At 37.4% G+C, this 14,755-nt stretch overlaps 1 protein-coding gene and 1 long non-coding RNA gene across 2 annotated transcripts; one reads left to right on the top strand and one right to left on the bottom strand.

Annotated features, from left to right (window-relative positions):
- Positions 1 to 35: 35 nt before the first annotated feature.
- LOC105951295 (uncharacterized) lies at positions 36 to 11,270 on the bottom strand. Its single transcript, XM_012974703.2, has 14 exons — positions 11,066 to 11,270; positions 10,108 to 10,650; positions 8,866 to 10,008; positions 8,457 to 8,784; positions 7,826 to 8,081; positions 7,518 to 7,734; positions 6,770 to 7,122; positions 6,056 to 6,541; positions 4,750 to 5,935; positions 4,272 to 4,625; positions 3,934 to 4,171; positions 912 to 3,547; positions 685 to 806; positions 36 to 546 (listed from the first exon to the last, which is right to left on the bottom strand). The coding sequence occupies exons 1-14, from the start codon at positions 11,192 to 11,194 to the stop codon at positions 291 to 293; spliced, it is 8,247 nt and encodes a 2,748-aa protein (XP_012830157.2). The 5' UTR covers positions 11,195 to 11,270; the 3' UTR covers positions 36 to 290.
- A 1,688-nt stretch (positions 11,271 to 12,958) lies between these two features.
- Positions 12,959 to 14,043, top strand: LOC148768618 (uncharacterized). The gene is made up of 2 exons (XR_016033178.1): positions 12,959 to 13,604; positions 13,704 to 14,043. It is a non-coding gene; the product is annotated as an uncharacterized LOC148768618 (long non-coding RNA).
- The last annotated feature ends 712 nt before the right edge of the window (positions 14,044 to 14,755 follow it).

Genomic DNA, 14,755 nt, shown 5'->3' with positions numbered 1-14,755 from the left:
ACATGGATTTAAAATTTTGAATTGTAATAAGCAAATAAAAGAAACGCTAAAGATATGATTTACGACGCAGCGTAGAAATTCAACACGACCATTTGAGCACGCGACACGACGGGCTTAAACCAAAAAGTAACATCATGCTAAAGAACTGATATACGACGCAGCGTAGATATCCAACACGACCATTCGAGCACCCGACACGGGCTTAAACCAAAAAGTAACATCAGAAGAGATACTCAAAACTCAAATTCGAAGAAACAAAAAGATTTACATACAAAAATTAATTACCCTTTTCACTTCCTTTTACCTCCTTTCCCTTTCCCTTTTCCTTTCCCTTTTTTCGGCTGCTTCTTATTATTCTTGCTCTTTCCTTTTCCATTTTTGCTATTATTTTTTCTATCTTCGTCCTCCTCCTCGTCGTCGTCGTCAGAAGAAGTTGAATGCATTGTTATATGGTCATTCGAACCCAACAATGATATTTCAGAACTTCTTTCTTTGAAGCTCATCAAAAGTTCTCCCAGCTTCTGCATTGCTTTAACATCAATCTCACTGCATTAATCATGGCAATCAGTTCATTACAAGCGTAACAAAAGAACTCTCCAATGTATATATACTGAAGACGACAATGATCAAATTCTTTCGTTTATTTATGTTATTCGAGATGATTTTCTCAAAATTAAGACTAACCTCGTATCTAATGAAGAAAAAAGCTCGGTCAGTTCCTCCATCGTGGCCAGCAATTTTTTATCTTCACCAGGGTGAGTTGCCATGTCAGCAGTTAATATTTTTATATGCTCCTTCATTTCCTCCTGAAAAAATTAAAATTAAAAACAATATATCATCATCATATACATGATCCATATATAACAACTCCCCAAATAAAAATAAATAATAATAATAATTTCACTTTTTACCATCTTCATCCGAAGAGTGCTCTTGGAATCTCCATCATTTCCATACCCTGCGTCAAATAATTCCTGAATAATGTTCCAATTTAAGTCCATTCGCACAACCCCTTCGCCATTCTTTGAGGTGCTCAATTGTGAATCGGTTTCCAATCTCGTGTTTGAAGATTTCGTACTAGTGGTAACTTGTTCACTAACAACATCATTTCCATCAACTGCAATTACTTTTTCATCACCGTGTGAATGTGTTGATGCTTCACAGCTGCTCTTGTTAGGAAATAGTTTTCTGATCACCTCATTTCGACACGAGAACGACTTCAAGTCAAGAAAAATGGAATCGGGACATACAAACTCGACACTATTAAACTCAGTCGAGGCTACAATAACAAGAGGATCCCCTATAATACTGAAAGCTCCAGCAACTGCAGCAGCATTGTCCGAAATATTATTATTATTATAATTCATCCTCGTACGCCTATCACGAATAGCTTCACAAAATTTCCACGGCAGCTGGTTTCTGACATAACCTACTTTAAGCACCTCAAAAAGTGTATTGAACGGCAACTCAGAATTCAGACACGATAAACAAAGAATCATGAACAACCTCAGCATAAGCACCGGAAGATAGTACTTGCAGTCGATATTAGAACGATTAATCCATTCTGCCGTACCCTGACTATTATAAAGACATCCCCTGGTCACATCGGCAACAAATTTAAACGTGTTTGTAGCATATGATTTTTTGTCGGTGATTAAACCCTCACTTGGGTTCGCATCCGGTTTAAGGCACATTAAATATTCTGCAAACGAGGATTTTGTAGTGAAAAAGTGACCTCGACAGTGAGGAACCAAAATCAAAAGTCTCTCCACAAGATAAAAGAAACATTTAGGAGATATATAGTCTCTTGCCCTCCAATTCCTGTTATATGTTTCGACAAGTGCTTTATGAAACTCGTGACTCAGAGCTTCTTTGGAGGAAGATTCTTGCACGGTACCGAGATTCTCGATGAATGACTTCCAATTACAAGTGTTTTCAGACAGCCTTGCAATAAGCCTCTCATAATTAATCCCGTTTCTCGGCTTTAATCCAGACCCAAGCATTATCATCACCACCTCGCCTATCTGCCTATGAGTGAGTTCGTCGTTCTTCAAGCTAATATTTCTACACACAATATCTTCAAGTGAATTCTTGGAAATTTCGGTTTCCCTTAAAGATACCATATCCTCAGATAACGACTGTCGAGGGTCCAAAGGAAAAACGATTTCAACGTATTTGGCAGACAATTGAAGAAAGTTGTGCAGTTTGATCGCATCAACTTTCTTTGTGCCGAGTGATTTCGACTCAAGGAACCTTGTTATGTCGAAAATATGAAGGAGGTACACAGTTTGGCAGTACTTGGACAAAGAAGGCTTCATCGAAATAGCTTGAAGAGCATCCAATACTCTTAGTCCAGCCGAAACCATTTCTTGACACCAATATTCTCGTGCAGCTGACGCAAAATGACGAGCATCAAGAGTTGCCACCTGTCTTTTCCACACAATGAACCTCTTGTCCGAAGTTTTAATCCATGCAGAATTAGGGTTCAACAATATATAATAGGTGTCACTTGAGTTATGTGCCGACCTCACTCCAAAGTAGTTAAAACAGAATCGAGCAGTGTCTTCACATTTGACGAGGTCTGCCCTTTCAAGAGAGTCGAGACAGTCGAAGATCTCCACACTTTGTACCTTCAATAGGCTCCAAACGAAAACAAGGGTTCCACCAGAGACTTGGTTCTTCAACATTCTTTCTTCAAATAATCTTTGATCAATCAACAATTGAGGAAGAAGATCCAATTCATATTTTGCTGGATGGACTTGAAAATGGGCATCAAGGAATTTTCTGACGGATAGAATTTCGACCATACGAGTTTTATATTGCTTTGAAGCACTATAACACTGCATCAACTCAGATAAACTCATTCTATCACGGCACAAAAATTCGGCCTCGGCACAAATTGATGCATGAAAATTTTCGGAAACATTGTTTGCAGCTGATGTCGCTTTAGCTAATAGCTCTCGATCCTGAGGAAACGATTTTAGCGGCCAACCTTGGCTTCCATATACCCACAGAGAGTTATTAAATACATAAGATATTACGAGCAACGAAGCATTTCGAAAGTCCTTAGTCTTTTCCAGCAAATCAACCTCTCGTAAAATATGTCCTCCTAATTGCTGTGCAATCTCTACAGCCTCTTTGAAATTTCCACACTCTTCCTCCAATTTTAAAAGATCCTCAAGGCAATCCAAGGACTTTAGCAAGTTTCTTTTGGACTCGTCCGTACAGAAAGCACGGACAAACTTCATCATCGATGCACTGTCATTTTTCCTATTACATTCCAAAGCACATTTTTCGAGAAACTCTTGTGCAATTTTGTCAATCCCTTTAAATCTTGTCATAATTCCAGTATCAAATGATTTCCATTGCTCGATGTACTGCAAACCAAGGTCAAAATGATTGCCTTTGGTGCAAGCTGATAAGCACTCGTCGAAAAATTTCCCCTTGTTATAAACTTCAGCGGCAATTTTGTAACTTCCAGCTAAAGAGAAACATTCCCCAGCTTTTCTCAACTCCGACGTACCACATTTGTCCAAATAAATCTTTCCTGCACCACGAAATTAATTCAAAAATCAACCCACTATTATGAAGTCACGAGGATTCACGTAAATAATAAACATGTGTCACTAAAATTCATTCATATAAGTTATTGTTTAATCGGATTCGTTATCAAATTAGAAATAATGTCCAGGTTTATTTTAATTATCTAACCAATCAAGTCATGTCTAACATGAATCGAGCTCAAATTTTCATAGAATTTTATTTCAATCTCTACTCATCTATAAAACTGTCTCATTTGCTCTATAACTCATCCCAAAAAGTGCTTAACAAATTAAACCACGAAAAACTTCCTTAATGCGTGATTCTTCTCTTTAAAATTAGGTGTTATTCAATTTTTCAAAGGTACATTTGGTAATCTACAAATGAGTGTACCTGCTCTTTCGTATTCCTCCAAGTCGCAAAAACAATCTGCAGCAGAATCAGCTCTGTCAATAGAATCAAATATTTCAGCAGCCTCTCTAAGCATAACACGAGCCTCTTTAGGGTTTGAACCACGGAGAGAGTCAGCCGAAGCTCTAAGACCAGAAGCCTTGGCCCTTTTCTCCCATTTTTCTTCTCCAGCTTTTTCGAAGCACACTGTTGCCATCTCATAATTCTTTTCCCAAAAGAGCTGCAAAACAATAAATAAATGAATAATACAATTATCAGAATAAATAATAATGCAAAAAACATAATATAAAGAGAAGCGAGCAAAGAAAATTGAAAAAAACCTTGATTCCCTGTGATTTCCACTCCTCCGGGCTGCTAGCTCTTTGCATTGCTAATGCAAGAGAATCGTCTATTTTGCGAACTTGAACAAGGCACAACCTTCTCCAATAATCGAGTATGGGCTTCGACAGCTGTTCATTGTTTTCACATATCCACAATCTTTGCCTCGTTCGAGTGATGGCCACGTATAGTTGCTTAAGTTCAGAGCACAGAATGTTGTGTCTTGACTCGCTAAAACTTGGAAACGACTTTGGAGTACTGGCATCAAGTAAATCCTTTTCTTTCAAGAATTCATACAAAACCCTCCATTGATCACTCATAGGTGAAGAACCAAAAAAATTGTACAACAGAACATCCTACAAGAGAAGCAAGCAGTACAAGAAGATCATTCAGAGATCACAGCAAATAAACATTCATAGATTAATTTAAAAATATATATATATATTAACTTTATAAATTGCAAGAAGCATTATTTCTAACCTGAAACTCGAGCCCCTTGCACTCGACTATAGTGAGAACAAGAGCTTGTTTGCCAATATAGTTGAAAATTTCCCTTCTCGCAGATTCGTCACGTACTAAAATTACTTGGTCAGCACCAAACCCTACCCATTTTCCAGCATCATGTCCACTATGTCCAAAAATACTCATAATCAAGTTCTCGTCACTACCAGGTTCGAGTACCACAGGAGACTCACCATAAATAAGGCTAGTCTCCGGAGGCAATACATCAATCGACTGAGGAAAAAAATGGCAAATAAGATCTATGACACTCTGTGCCAACCTAAGTACCCCAGTATGCGTACGGAAGTTCTGTGACAAACAAAAAGTATCCGATACAAGTCCTTTCTCTCTTCTCCCGCAATTTCTAGATTTCATAAAGAACTCATTATAGAACAACGATCTAATATCTTCAAACCGGAAGTCAATCCCTCTTGCAATTGTCTGAGCTGTATCACCACAAAATACAAATCCTTCATCGACATTTTTGCAAATAAAACGGAAAAGGGAAATTTGCCTCATGGTAAGGTCTTGCACTTCATCAATGTACACCAAGTCCATTTTATCACCAATTAAATCATCCTCGTTCTTGAGCCGTAGATGAATGTCAATCACAAAATCAGCAAGATCAAACTCACCACGCTCCAATTTCATTTTCTCATAGTCTTCAAAAATATCATAAATTACATCCCTCTTCTCTGCACTTAGAGTGGAAACCCTACTTTCGGATAATGAAACATAGCCATCTCTGCTTCGCTTGGTTTCGCCTGATTCCCCTTCTTTTAGACCTCCTTTTATATGAGACATTATTTCAGTGAACACTCTCGAGGGATCAATATTTTTTGTGAGCTTCGCGTTCAAGCGGGGCCAGTATAAGGACCGAAAACGGTCATATGTAACCTCGTTTCTCCTTATGAAACTCTGCAGTGCAATAGATCTTCTACCTTGGCATTCTGAGGAACCTCTTACATCACGGAACCTCTCAAAATAAGAATTACCCAACGTACCGTCAAGCATCATTAGAAACTTATGAAATGTGATAATTAGAGGATACTTTTCTGGTTCAATGCCAACAAACGTGTCAGGGATATCTCGGAATTCAGCCATTTCATCTAAATCATCCATATCCGTTAAGTTATTATTTACGGAGGCATTCTCACTAGCAAAGCTGTACATATAGTAAAGTAAACGTCAGTCGTGCATTTCTGGAATATGAACCATCTTAAAACATTAACTTATGCCAACCAAGGCAATAAAAGTTAAAATAATTCAAAAAAAAAAACCGCACCTCTTCAGATGAGAAACATGCTTTTTAACAGCATAACATAGTTTTGGACTAACAGTAACAAAAAGCTGGTGCAAGGTCTGCACACTATTGTGATCTGCCATAGAATCGCGTGTAGCCATGCTGTATTGCTGAAGTTTCTGGTACAACTTGATAGTCAAAATAGTAGTCTTGCCAGTACCAGATCTACCTAATATAAAGCTGCTCCTTGGAAACATTATTATCTCACGCTCTTCGTCGGTGACCTCAAATGGAAGATCCACTTCTCGAGCCTCCACATCATCACTAAGCAACAAATGACTCACAGCATCACTCGACAACGAATAAAATTTCATCAACAGTAAGCTTTCGCTGACTTTGGCATTTTCAACATGACTTCTGCAGTCAACACCATCACTTCCACTATTAGTGTTGACTTTGGTGTCATTGAGATTCTTGAACCGGATAATATCAGTACAAACCGGCCAACTCTTTGGCATCTCCAAATGTCTGAAACAAAATCAAATTAAAAGAATTGACATCTACTACAACACTGTACAAGTAGAAAACTAAAAGACATGAGCAAATAGATGTCGGCCAATCAAGATTTGAAGTCATATTAGAAAAAACTTGTAAATTTTGTTTAATGATATTGAATTTTTCCCAACTGGATAAAGAACAATAAAAGACATACATATTGGATACATCATACAACAAAATATAACCAAAATGACGTACCCCTCGTACAACTTCTCATTGCAGCAGTTGATAAAATCATCTGTATACATAGCAAAGATGCTGTCAAGCCGTTTCAACAGTTTTGTAGTCTCCGTCATGGGCAATATGTCCCACACTTTCAAAATTTGTACATAAACGGGGTCCTTAATTAAGTCAATGGAGCAAATAACATAGTATTTTGCAACCTTGATTTGCTTCACAATATATGAAGAGCTCTCGCATTTACAGTTCACATTTATATTCTTGGGCCGCCAACCACTTGCAAGCTTAAGTAGAACAGTTATGGCCAGCTTCTTAACATTGGAAGGTTTCAATTTCTGAAATGATTTTCGGAAGATATCGCTGAATACAACCTGAAAATGTGCCATTTAAACTCTGAGAAAAAAGATACTCATTTGCGAAAAACACAAATATAGTAGTCTGTAACAAAAACCACAACTTAAAACGCAAAATTGAAAAAGGCACGACACATTTTCATGTATGGATACTTAAGCAAATACTACATAAAGAATTAAGTTTGACCTTGTTTTGTACATAATACAAATATAAGTAATATGAATGTATGTAACTGATAATCAAACTAGATAGAGCAAACGAGTGGTGCTATAACATATCTTTGATTAACACAATACTTTAAACATAAAGGCAACTAGTTTTGTTTGATACACACCAATAAGTTGTAGAAACATTTGTTTAGGCTAAAAGAATCGACAGATAAAATTCGAGTACAACATAAACAAACTAGTACCTTCCATCTCGAATTTTTGAAGAGTATACTCTTGCCAGTGAGCAAATCTTCAAGTTGATCCAACTCTTTCGTAATGTCTATAACAGCTTTTCGAATGTCGCAATCTTCATTAGCAGTGAAAAAACGATCGCGGTGCTTAGCATCGGATATTAATGCTTCCCAGACTGAATCACTTTTACTCAGAGTTTTTTCATTCCCTAGTATCCAAAGACAGTGACTAGAAAAGAGGGGGAGAAAAAAACAATAATCATTATCGAACAAAAAATCAAATGAAATCTAAGTGATACAATATTCATTTGATGGCATACCGAGCTCTGGTCAAAGCTACGTTAGTTCTTTGCGGGCTGGACAAGAAACCAATAGATCCACCTTTATGAGACCTTACAGTTGATATTATTATGATATCTTCCTCACCGCCTTGAAATCCATCAATTGACTTCACATTAACTATAAACTTGTCAAACTTCTCATACTTCCGTTGAAGCTTGTCTCGAATTGCTGCAACTTGTGCAGCATAAGGGGATATCAAGCCAATGCTCAGTTTCTCGTTTGAGCCATTCCATGCTATTAATAAGCGACAACATAATATAAGTGACCATGGTAAGTATGCTCGTAGAAGAGTAAGTAAACATTTTACGTTAAAAAAAAAAATCATAAGTGGAGATAAAATATTGAGACTAATCAAGACTTCATAGACAAATATTAACTGTGTTTTTCAATGCATATATAATGTCTTTTAAAGTCCTTCTGGATGAACCTATTTAGAAAGAAACTCAAAGTCCAGGTGTATAGCTTCTTATAATGTGATTTTAAACGATATACTCGAGGACTTCATAATAAATCATTCATCAAATATAAACGTGGCACTAAAAATGTGAAATAGAGAATCTGATTTATGGCACGTAAAGCGACAAGAAATTGATGCAGGTACGGACATACCCTTGAAGAGTTTCTGCACTAGCATCACAGTTACTGCCACCTCAACCATGTTTTTCCTACTATACCCAAAATCATCCAATTCTTCATTATCACCAGGAATATCGATAAATGAATAAGGACCAAAAATCCTCCCTTCGAGATAGCATCTTTCATAGCTTCGGCTCCGCACACTAGGCGCATCTAATATCTGGTTGTCATAGAAATTTGAATTCGGAAAGCGGCTTATGGATGGATGCATCCTGTATTGCACATTAAGCAGATGCTTTGAGTGACCCAATGAGCTCAATCTCTCGAATAGACTTCTCCCGTAACCAGCTTCTTCAGATACCTGTGTTTAAACACAATATTAAGCATTATTTATGACCTTCTGCCCGTATAATATAATGAAATAAGTTAATTAAACATTTACCTTGCTTTTAACTGTCGCTGGTAACTGGCATTCATCGCCAACAAGAATTGCATGCCTGACACCGGGGATCTGAAGCGCAATGATCGATTCACACTCCTTTACTTGGGCAGCTTCATCGATGACCAACATGTTAAATGGTTCCATTTCAACTGTGTGCAGCTTATATGCCGTCGAAGTTGTGCAAAAAATTAAAGTAGCATTTTTGTAACACAAGTCTTGGGTGGAAGTTATATGAATGCCATTTGGCAGGCCAAGTTTATCTAGAGAACCCCGAAGAGATCTGAGAATATTCAGACATTGGCTTCTCATATACATTAAGGACGATGCAGAATCAACCGTTCCCTCCCGTAAGAAGATTCTCTCAAGTGTTTTAGATGTCAAGCTATTGTCTTCAAACAACAACATCTCAACCGAATCGAGAAGGGACATTAGTTGCTTTATGTTTCGAAATATCTGCTGCTCGTGAGCGGGATTCCTCGGTAAATGAGTGAAGAATGTAGTCATGCAATCTCTCAGAGGTGTTGCTAAACGTGGAAATCGATCTCGGACAAACTCCAAAAGTGATTTTGATTCGACGTGCTCGGGACTTTGTTTTGCTGCGATGAGCTCATTCTCCACAAAGATTTGATGATAAGAAACACAGTCTTGGAGAAAATCGAGCATGGACGAGATACAATGCTTCCAACCAGTTAGTGACCCGAGGCAACTTACAAGCCTATCAACACGATATTCTAAAAAAATTTCTTCAATGTCTGAGCTAACTTTCAAACGATCCTTATTGCCAAAGATGAGCATGTCTCCTAAAGGACAAGACAAATTGTTCTCCTCAGATTTATTTCTTACAAGTGCTATCACCCGAGAGGCCAGTTCTTTAATTGCAACGTTCGTTGGGGCACAAATGAGGGTCCTCACTTTCTTTTTTAAGAGACTAAACAGTAATCTGCTCAAGGTTGCTGTCTTTCCAGTCCCAGGTGGACCCCATATGAGTTCCACAGATGGCTTGTGGTCGCACTCGGATTTCGATAGACAAGACAATATTGCATCGAGTTGTGATTCATTTAACTTGGAGAATAAAGTCGAACCAAGTTTCTCTTCCATCTCAGCATTGTCTTTATGGCAACATACATCACACATCTCCTCACTCTGGTGGAGCATACATACACTAGTTAGAAAGTAATCGGACGAGTGCAAAATTTCCAATCAAAAAAATTATGAAAGAAAAAAATATAATCATCTCCTTACCAAGTCATTCTTGGCTAATAATTTATCAACGATTGTCAGATTTCGACGCATGCGCAACGCATTCCATATTCTTTTAAGTGGTGTAATGTTGACCAAGTAAACCACATAGAGTGACTCTCCTTGTCCATCCCCGAAGTCAATCTCCCGAGACGATTTCAGAGCAAAACTGGAGGATGTACAATTATTGTCACTCCCATCATCCTCAATATTTATTACAGAAGCCAACGTATACGTAAAGCCAACACGAAGTAAGTCAGAAATGGTTTTCGGTTCGACATCTGAAATCAAAACTAAATCACCGGGCAAAGTTTTGTAAGGCTCTCTGCCACCATCACTTAATCTGTTTCTCCAATCATCAACCTTAACGCTATATAGGAATTTCCCGTGTCTTTGCTCACTAAACGATGTCACTTCAGCAAAAGGTGCATTATATACAGTTTCCGTGGCCGAAGCAAGTTCCGCACGCGTTTCTTCTAGTAAAGGGAAGATGTAAGAACCGAGATAGCTATCAACAGATTCAAATGACTCCGGAATCTTCTCCACCTGCATGTAAAAGGAAATTAGTACAGATGGAAAAAAAAATTGATTATTACTACTAATGAAGATTATATCCATAAAGTATCTTCAAGACTTATTGAAAAATTATAATGACATACCTTATCGAAACAAAAAACAATAGTTTCCAACTTTCGACCATAAGAACTACCGAAAAGTGTAAATGAAAATGATAAACTATAAACCAAAAGAAGCAAAAGACGAATGATCATGCAAAAACCCCAATTTCATTTGACCTATCTACACGAAAAGGGAGTTTCCTCATATATGGGCGCGGTTCGATCTCTGATTACTACAAACAGCCAACTACTATATATGTATATATATACACAGCCACACACAATGAACCATATATATAATATATACATATAAATATATAATAATGTATAATTGGAAAAAAGACCTGGTGTTGGTACAGATCCTGATCGTAGATATCATGAAGAGACCATGAAAGCACCAAATCGGTGAACTCGTCTTTCGGCCATGTTTGTTTCATGGTGCCGGAACCAGAGGAAGTACGATTCCCCTCCATTTTTCACTTCAAACTTCTCTCTCTACATATATATAGATATATTTATATGCTGGCTTGGCTGCCAGTGTCAGCGAATTTCTTCAAACCCTCCTGGCAATTTTGAACAGAAACCCTGCAAAAATAGAGGCTATCTCAGAGATAAAATATGGCCATAAAAATGTTGCATGCATGAAAAATCAAGTCTTTCAACCAATATGGGGAAGTAAAAAACACATGAAAAATGGTTTTTTCCTTGAGATTAATCAAGGAAAATAGAAGAAAAACAAAATGAATGTTACCAAAAAACTTCCGTACAGCACAAATACTTGTGAACACACACACACACACACACACACGGCCGCCACTAGAAAAAATATTGAAGGGTTTTGCAGTAAAAAGAGATGGAGGAAACTGAATCGTCTTTGGGTAGAAGAAAATAAGGTCTTTGAAAATGAAGGAAGGCTGACTTTATTTGACTTGTTTTCTTTCTACTTTCAACTTTCTACTTTCTACTTTCTCACTCATGGTGAAAAAATATCTTTTACTTTACCAACTTTTGGTACATGTGATGTGATGTGATGTGATCAAGGGATAAGAACGTCCGGATAAGTCTAGACTCAAATTTACTGTCACATAATTGTGATTTTTTTCTTTTAAACATTCGCCTAGGGGTGGGAACGAGCTCGGATCGAGCTCGGCTCTTTTGGCCAGCTCGAGCTCGAGCTCGAGTCCATGTTCCGAGCTCGAGCTCGAGCTCGTCGAGCTCGTCGAGCTCGAGCTCGAGCTCGTCGAGCCAATTTTTTTTGGCTCGAGCTCGAGCTCGAGCTCAGGCTTATTAATTTTTTTTTTTTTTTTTATTATTATTTAATTTTTTTATTAATTTTTTTTTATTAGAAATTATTCATAGGAAAATAAAAAAAATTATAAAATAAATAATGAACTCTAGTTATATATATATTTTTTTTCTATTATTATTATTATTATTATTATTATTATTATTATTATTATTATTATAATATTTTATATAATTATGAATTATTTAAGTAATATAGATTTGTTTTTATTTAAATACTAGATATATTTATTATTATAGACTATTTACTATTTAGTTAATAATAATAATAATAATAAGAATAAGAATAATATATATATATATATATATATATATATATATATATATATATATATATATATATATATATATAAAGAAAAAAAAAAAAAAAAAAAAAAAAAATAGAAGGCAGCTCGCGAGCCGGCTCGCGAGCTGTCGAACAACTACTTTTGGGCTCGAGCTCGAGCTCGTCCGAAGCTCGAGCTCGTGAGCTCGAGCTCGAGCTCGAAAATCCCGAGCTCGAGTTCGAGCTTTTTTCGAGCCGGCTCGTCGAGTTCGCGAGCCGGCTCGGCTCGTTTACCACCCCTACATTCGCCTACTAATTTCAATATTTATTAACTTTGGCCTAACCGTGAATTTGTGTCACATAGACTGAAGTTTGAATATCATTATCAATCTCACTTATACGGTTGGTTGCGGGGTTTTTAAATAAAGAAAAAGAAGTTATTAACTTTTGATCATATTTCAAAATATAAAATTCTTTAAACTCATAGACATCTTCATATTTTGAGTTAATTGCACAGAATATCATTTGTAATGTCTAATTGTTGAATACGTGCTTGTGTTAAAAGGTAATATGCCATAAGTCCCTCAAACGAAACCTAATTTGAACTAAATGACAAGTTCAAATCCAATCTTTTATTTAAATCCTTAGATGTAAATAATATATGAACGATATCCCTAATTTTTTTTTATTCCTATCTTACCCTTATACCCTAAACGTATAACTGTTGCGTCACGTTCTCTCTCGCCGTTCTCTCTCAAACTCACGTTTGCTCCCATCTCCTTTTTTCTCTCCTCTCTCTCTTCTTTTTCTCCAGTAGCACCATGAAGGCCGCCGCCGCCGGCGACGGAGGGAGAAGGAGCAGGGGCGGCGAAGAGCGTCGTGGGAGAAGGAGCAGAGGCGATGGGTTTTTCTTCGATTTGCCGGAATCTTCACTACGCGAAGAGGTTTTTGGCGATGAACCGTGAGCACAGCCAGATCGACACGCCGATGCCGCCGATTGATTTTGGGGAGATTGAATTGGGGATTGTGAGGGGGTTTCCGTTGATTGGGAACTCGAATTTGATGTCGATTTGGCAGATTCCATTTAAGATGTCTGCGTATAGGGTTACTGAGAGGGAGAGGGCTAACGTGAGCCAGAGGGAGAACTCTGAATCGGGAAGCGATGGGGCTTCGACTTGCGACGAGAGCGTCGTTCCGGTGGAGGATCTGTTCACTTCGTCGTCGGGGAGGAAATCGTCGCTGCCCGGAAATTATGATCAGTAAAATCTCTATGTCGAAGAAATCGATGGAAGTCAAAACCCCCAAAGAACCAGGTAATTATTTTTCTCGTGTGTGTCTGTGTGTGAGAGAATAGAGAGGGAGAAAATAGAGATAGATTAATAAAATAAAATGATAAAAATGTTTGACGGTAGATACGCCGAAGGGGAGATTGAGTCGCATACTCCGACGGGAAGAGCGATGAGGATGAATTCGGAGAGCCAGCTACGATGATGACGATGAGTCCACGAACACGGAGAAGTTCCGGACACGCCTCCGATTCTGAACTGCCATAGTATATATACATATATATGTAGATATAAACATATGAAGTTGGAAAAAGATGATGATTATAGAACACTTCCATTTTGACTAGTGTCTCAATTATGCAGTGTTGAGCTTTTTTTTTTTTTTAGTTGTTTGTTTTTAAATTTGTGATGAACTGAGAGTTATATTCATAATTTATTATTTTCTAATCATTCATTTCAATTTGAATTTTAAGTTATCTGGAACACAATATTGCAATAATTAGCTACTAACTTGAAAATTAATAATTGAACATGGTTACGCGGTGTTGGGCATGAGGATAGCGTTCGCTGGTTTGCAGCCCTTGTGTTGGTGACGCAGCGATAAAGGGGGTGGGGGATGGCGACGGCAATGTGGGTGGGGTTTGTGATATCTTTAGCGGCTTCACGTTGGCTTTAGCGGCTTCACGTTGGCGTTCGATTTCATGTCTACAGTTGTCTATGGGTGTCTATGGTGTCTAGCGGCTAGGATTCAGATGAGGAGTTAAGGTTTTAAGAATATTGTGACTACGGAGTTCGATTTCATGTCTACAGGTGTCTATGGGTGTCTATGGTGTCTAGCGGCTAAGATTCAAAGGAGGAGTTAGGGTTTTAAGAATATTGTGACTACGGATTACTACAGTTTTCTACGGGTGTCTATACGTGACTACGGTCTACTACAACTTTCCTACAATTTTCTGCAGATGACTATGGCTGAAATTTTTTAAAAATTCATAATATTCAATATTATGTAGAAGAAAAAAAAAAGGAAAAAATAGATTATTATAATTATGAAAAAATACGAAAATGCAGAAAAAAAAAATGTTCGACGAAAAAAAATAATAACAAAAATGCTAGATGTAAAATTTAAAATATTAAATGCAGAATGAAAATAATAAAAACAGTTTAAATATTACTTTGTG

The sequence above is a fragment of the Erythranthe guttata genome, chromosome 8 (assembly GCF_056151865.1).
Source record: "Erythranthe guttata isolate IM_541 chromosome 8, IM_541, whole genome shotgun sequence".
Classification (NCBI taxonomy): domain Eukaryota; kingdom Viridiplantae; phylum Streptophyta; class Magnoliopsida; order Lamiales; family Phrymaceae; genus Erythranthe; species Erythranthe guttata.
The sequence above is the reverse complement of the archived record's forward strand: the minus strand, read 5'-3'. Positions and strand labels throughout refer to the sequence as shown.

Excerpts from the sequence above, each read along its gene's own strand:
- LOC105951295 (XM_012974703.2), bottom strand. The coding sequence starts at position 11,194 with ATGGAGGGGAATCGTACTTCCTCTGGTTCCGGCACCATGAAACAAACA. Across the intron at positions 807-911 it reads GCACTCTTCGGATGAAGATG|GAGGAAATGAAGGAGCATAT; the intron begins GTAAAAAGTGAA and ends TAATTTTTTCAG. Across the intron at positions 547-684 it reads TTTTCTTCATTAGATACGAG|TGAGATTGATGTTAAAGCAA; the intron begins GTTAGTCTTAAT and ends TGATTAATGCAG.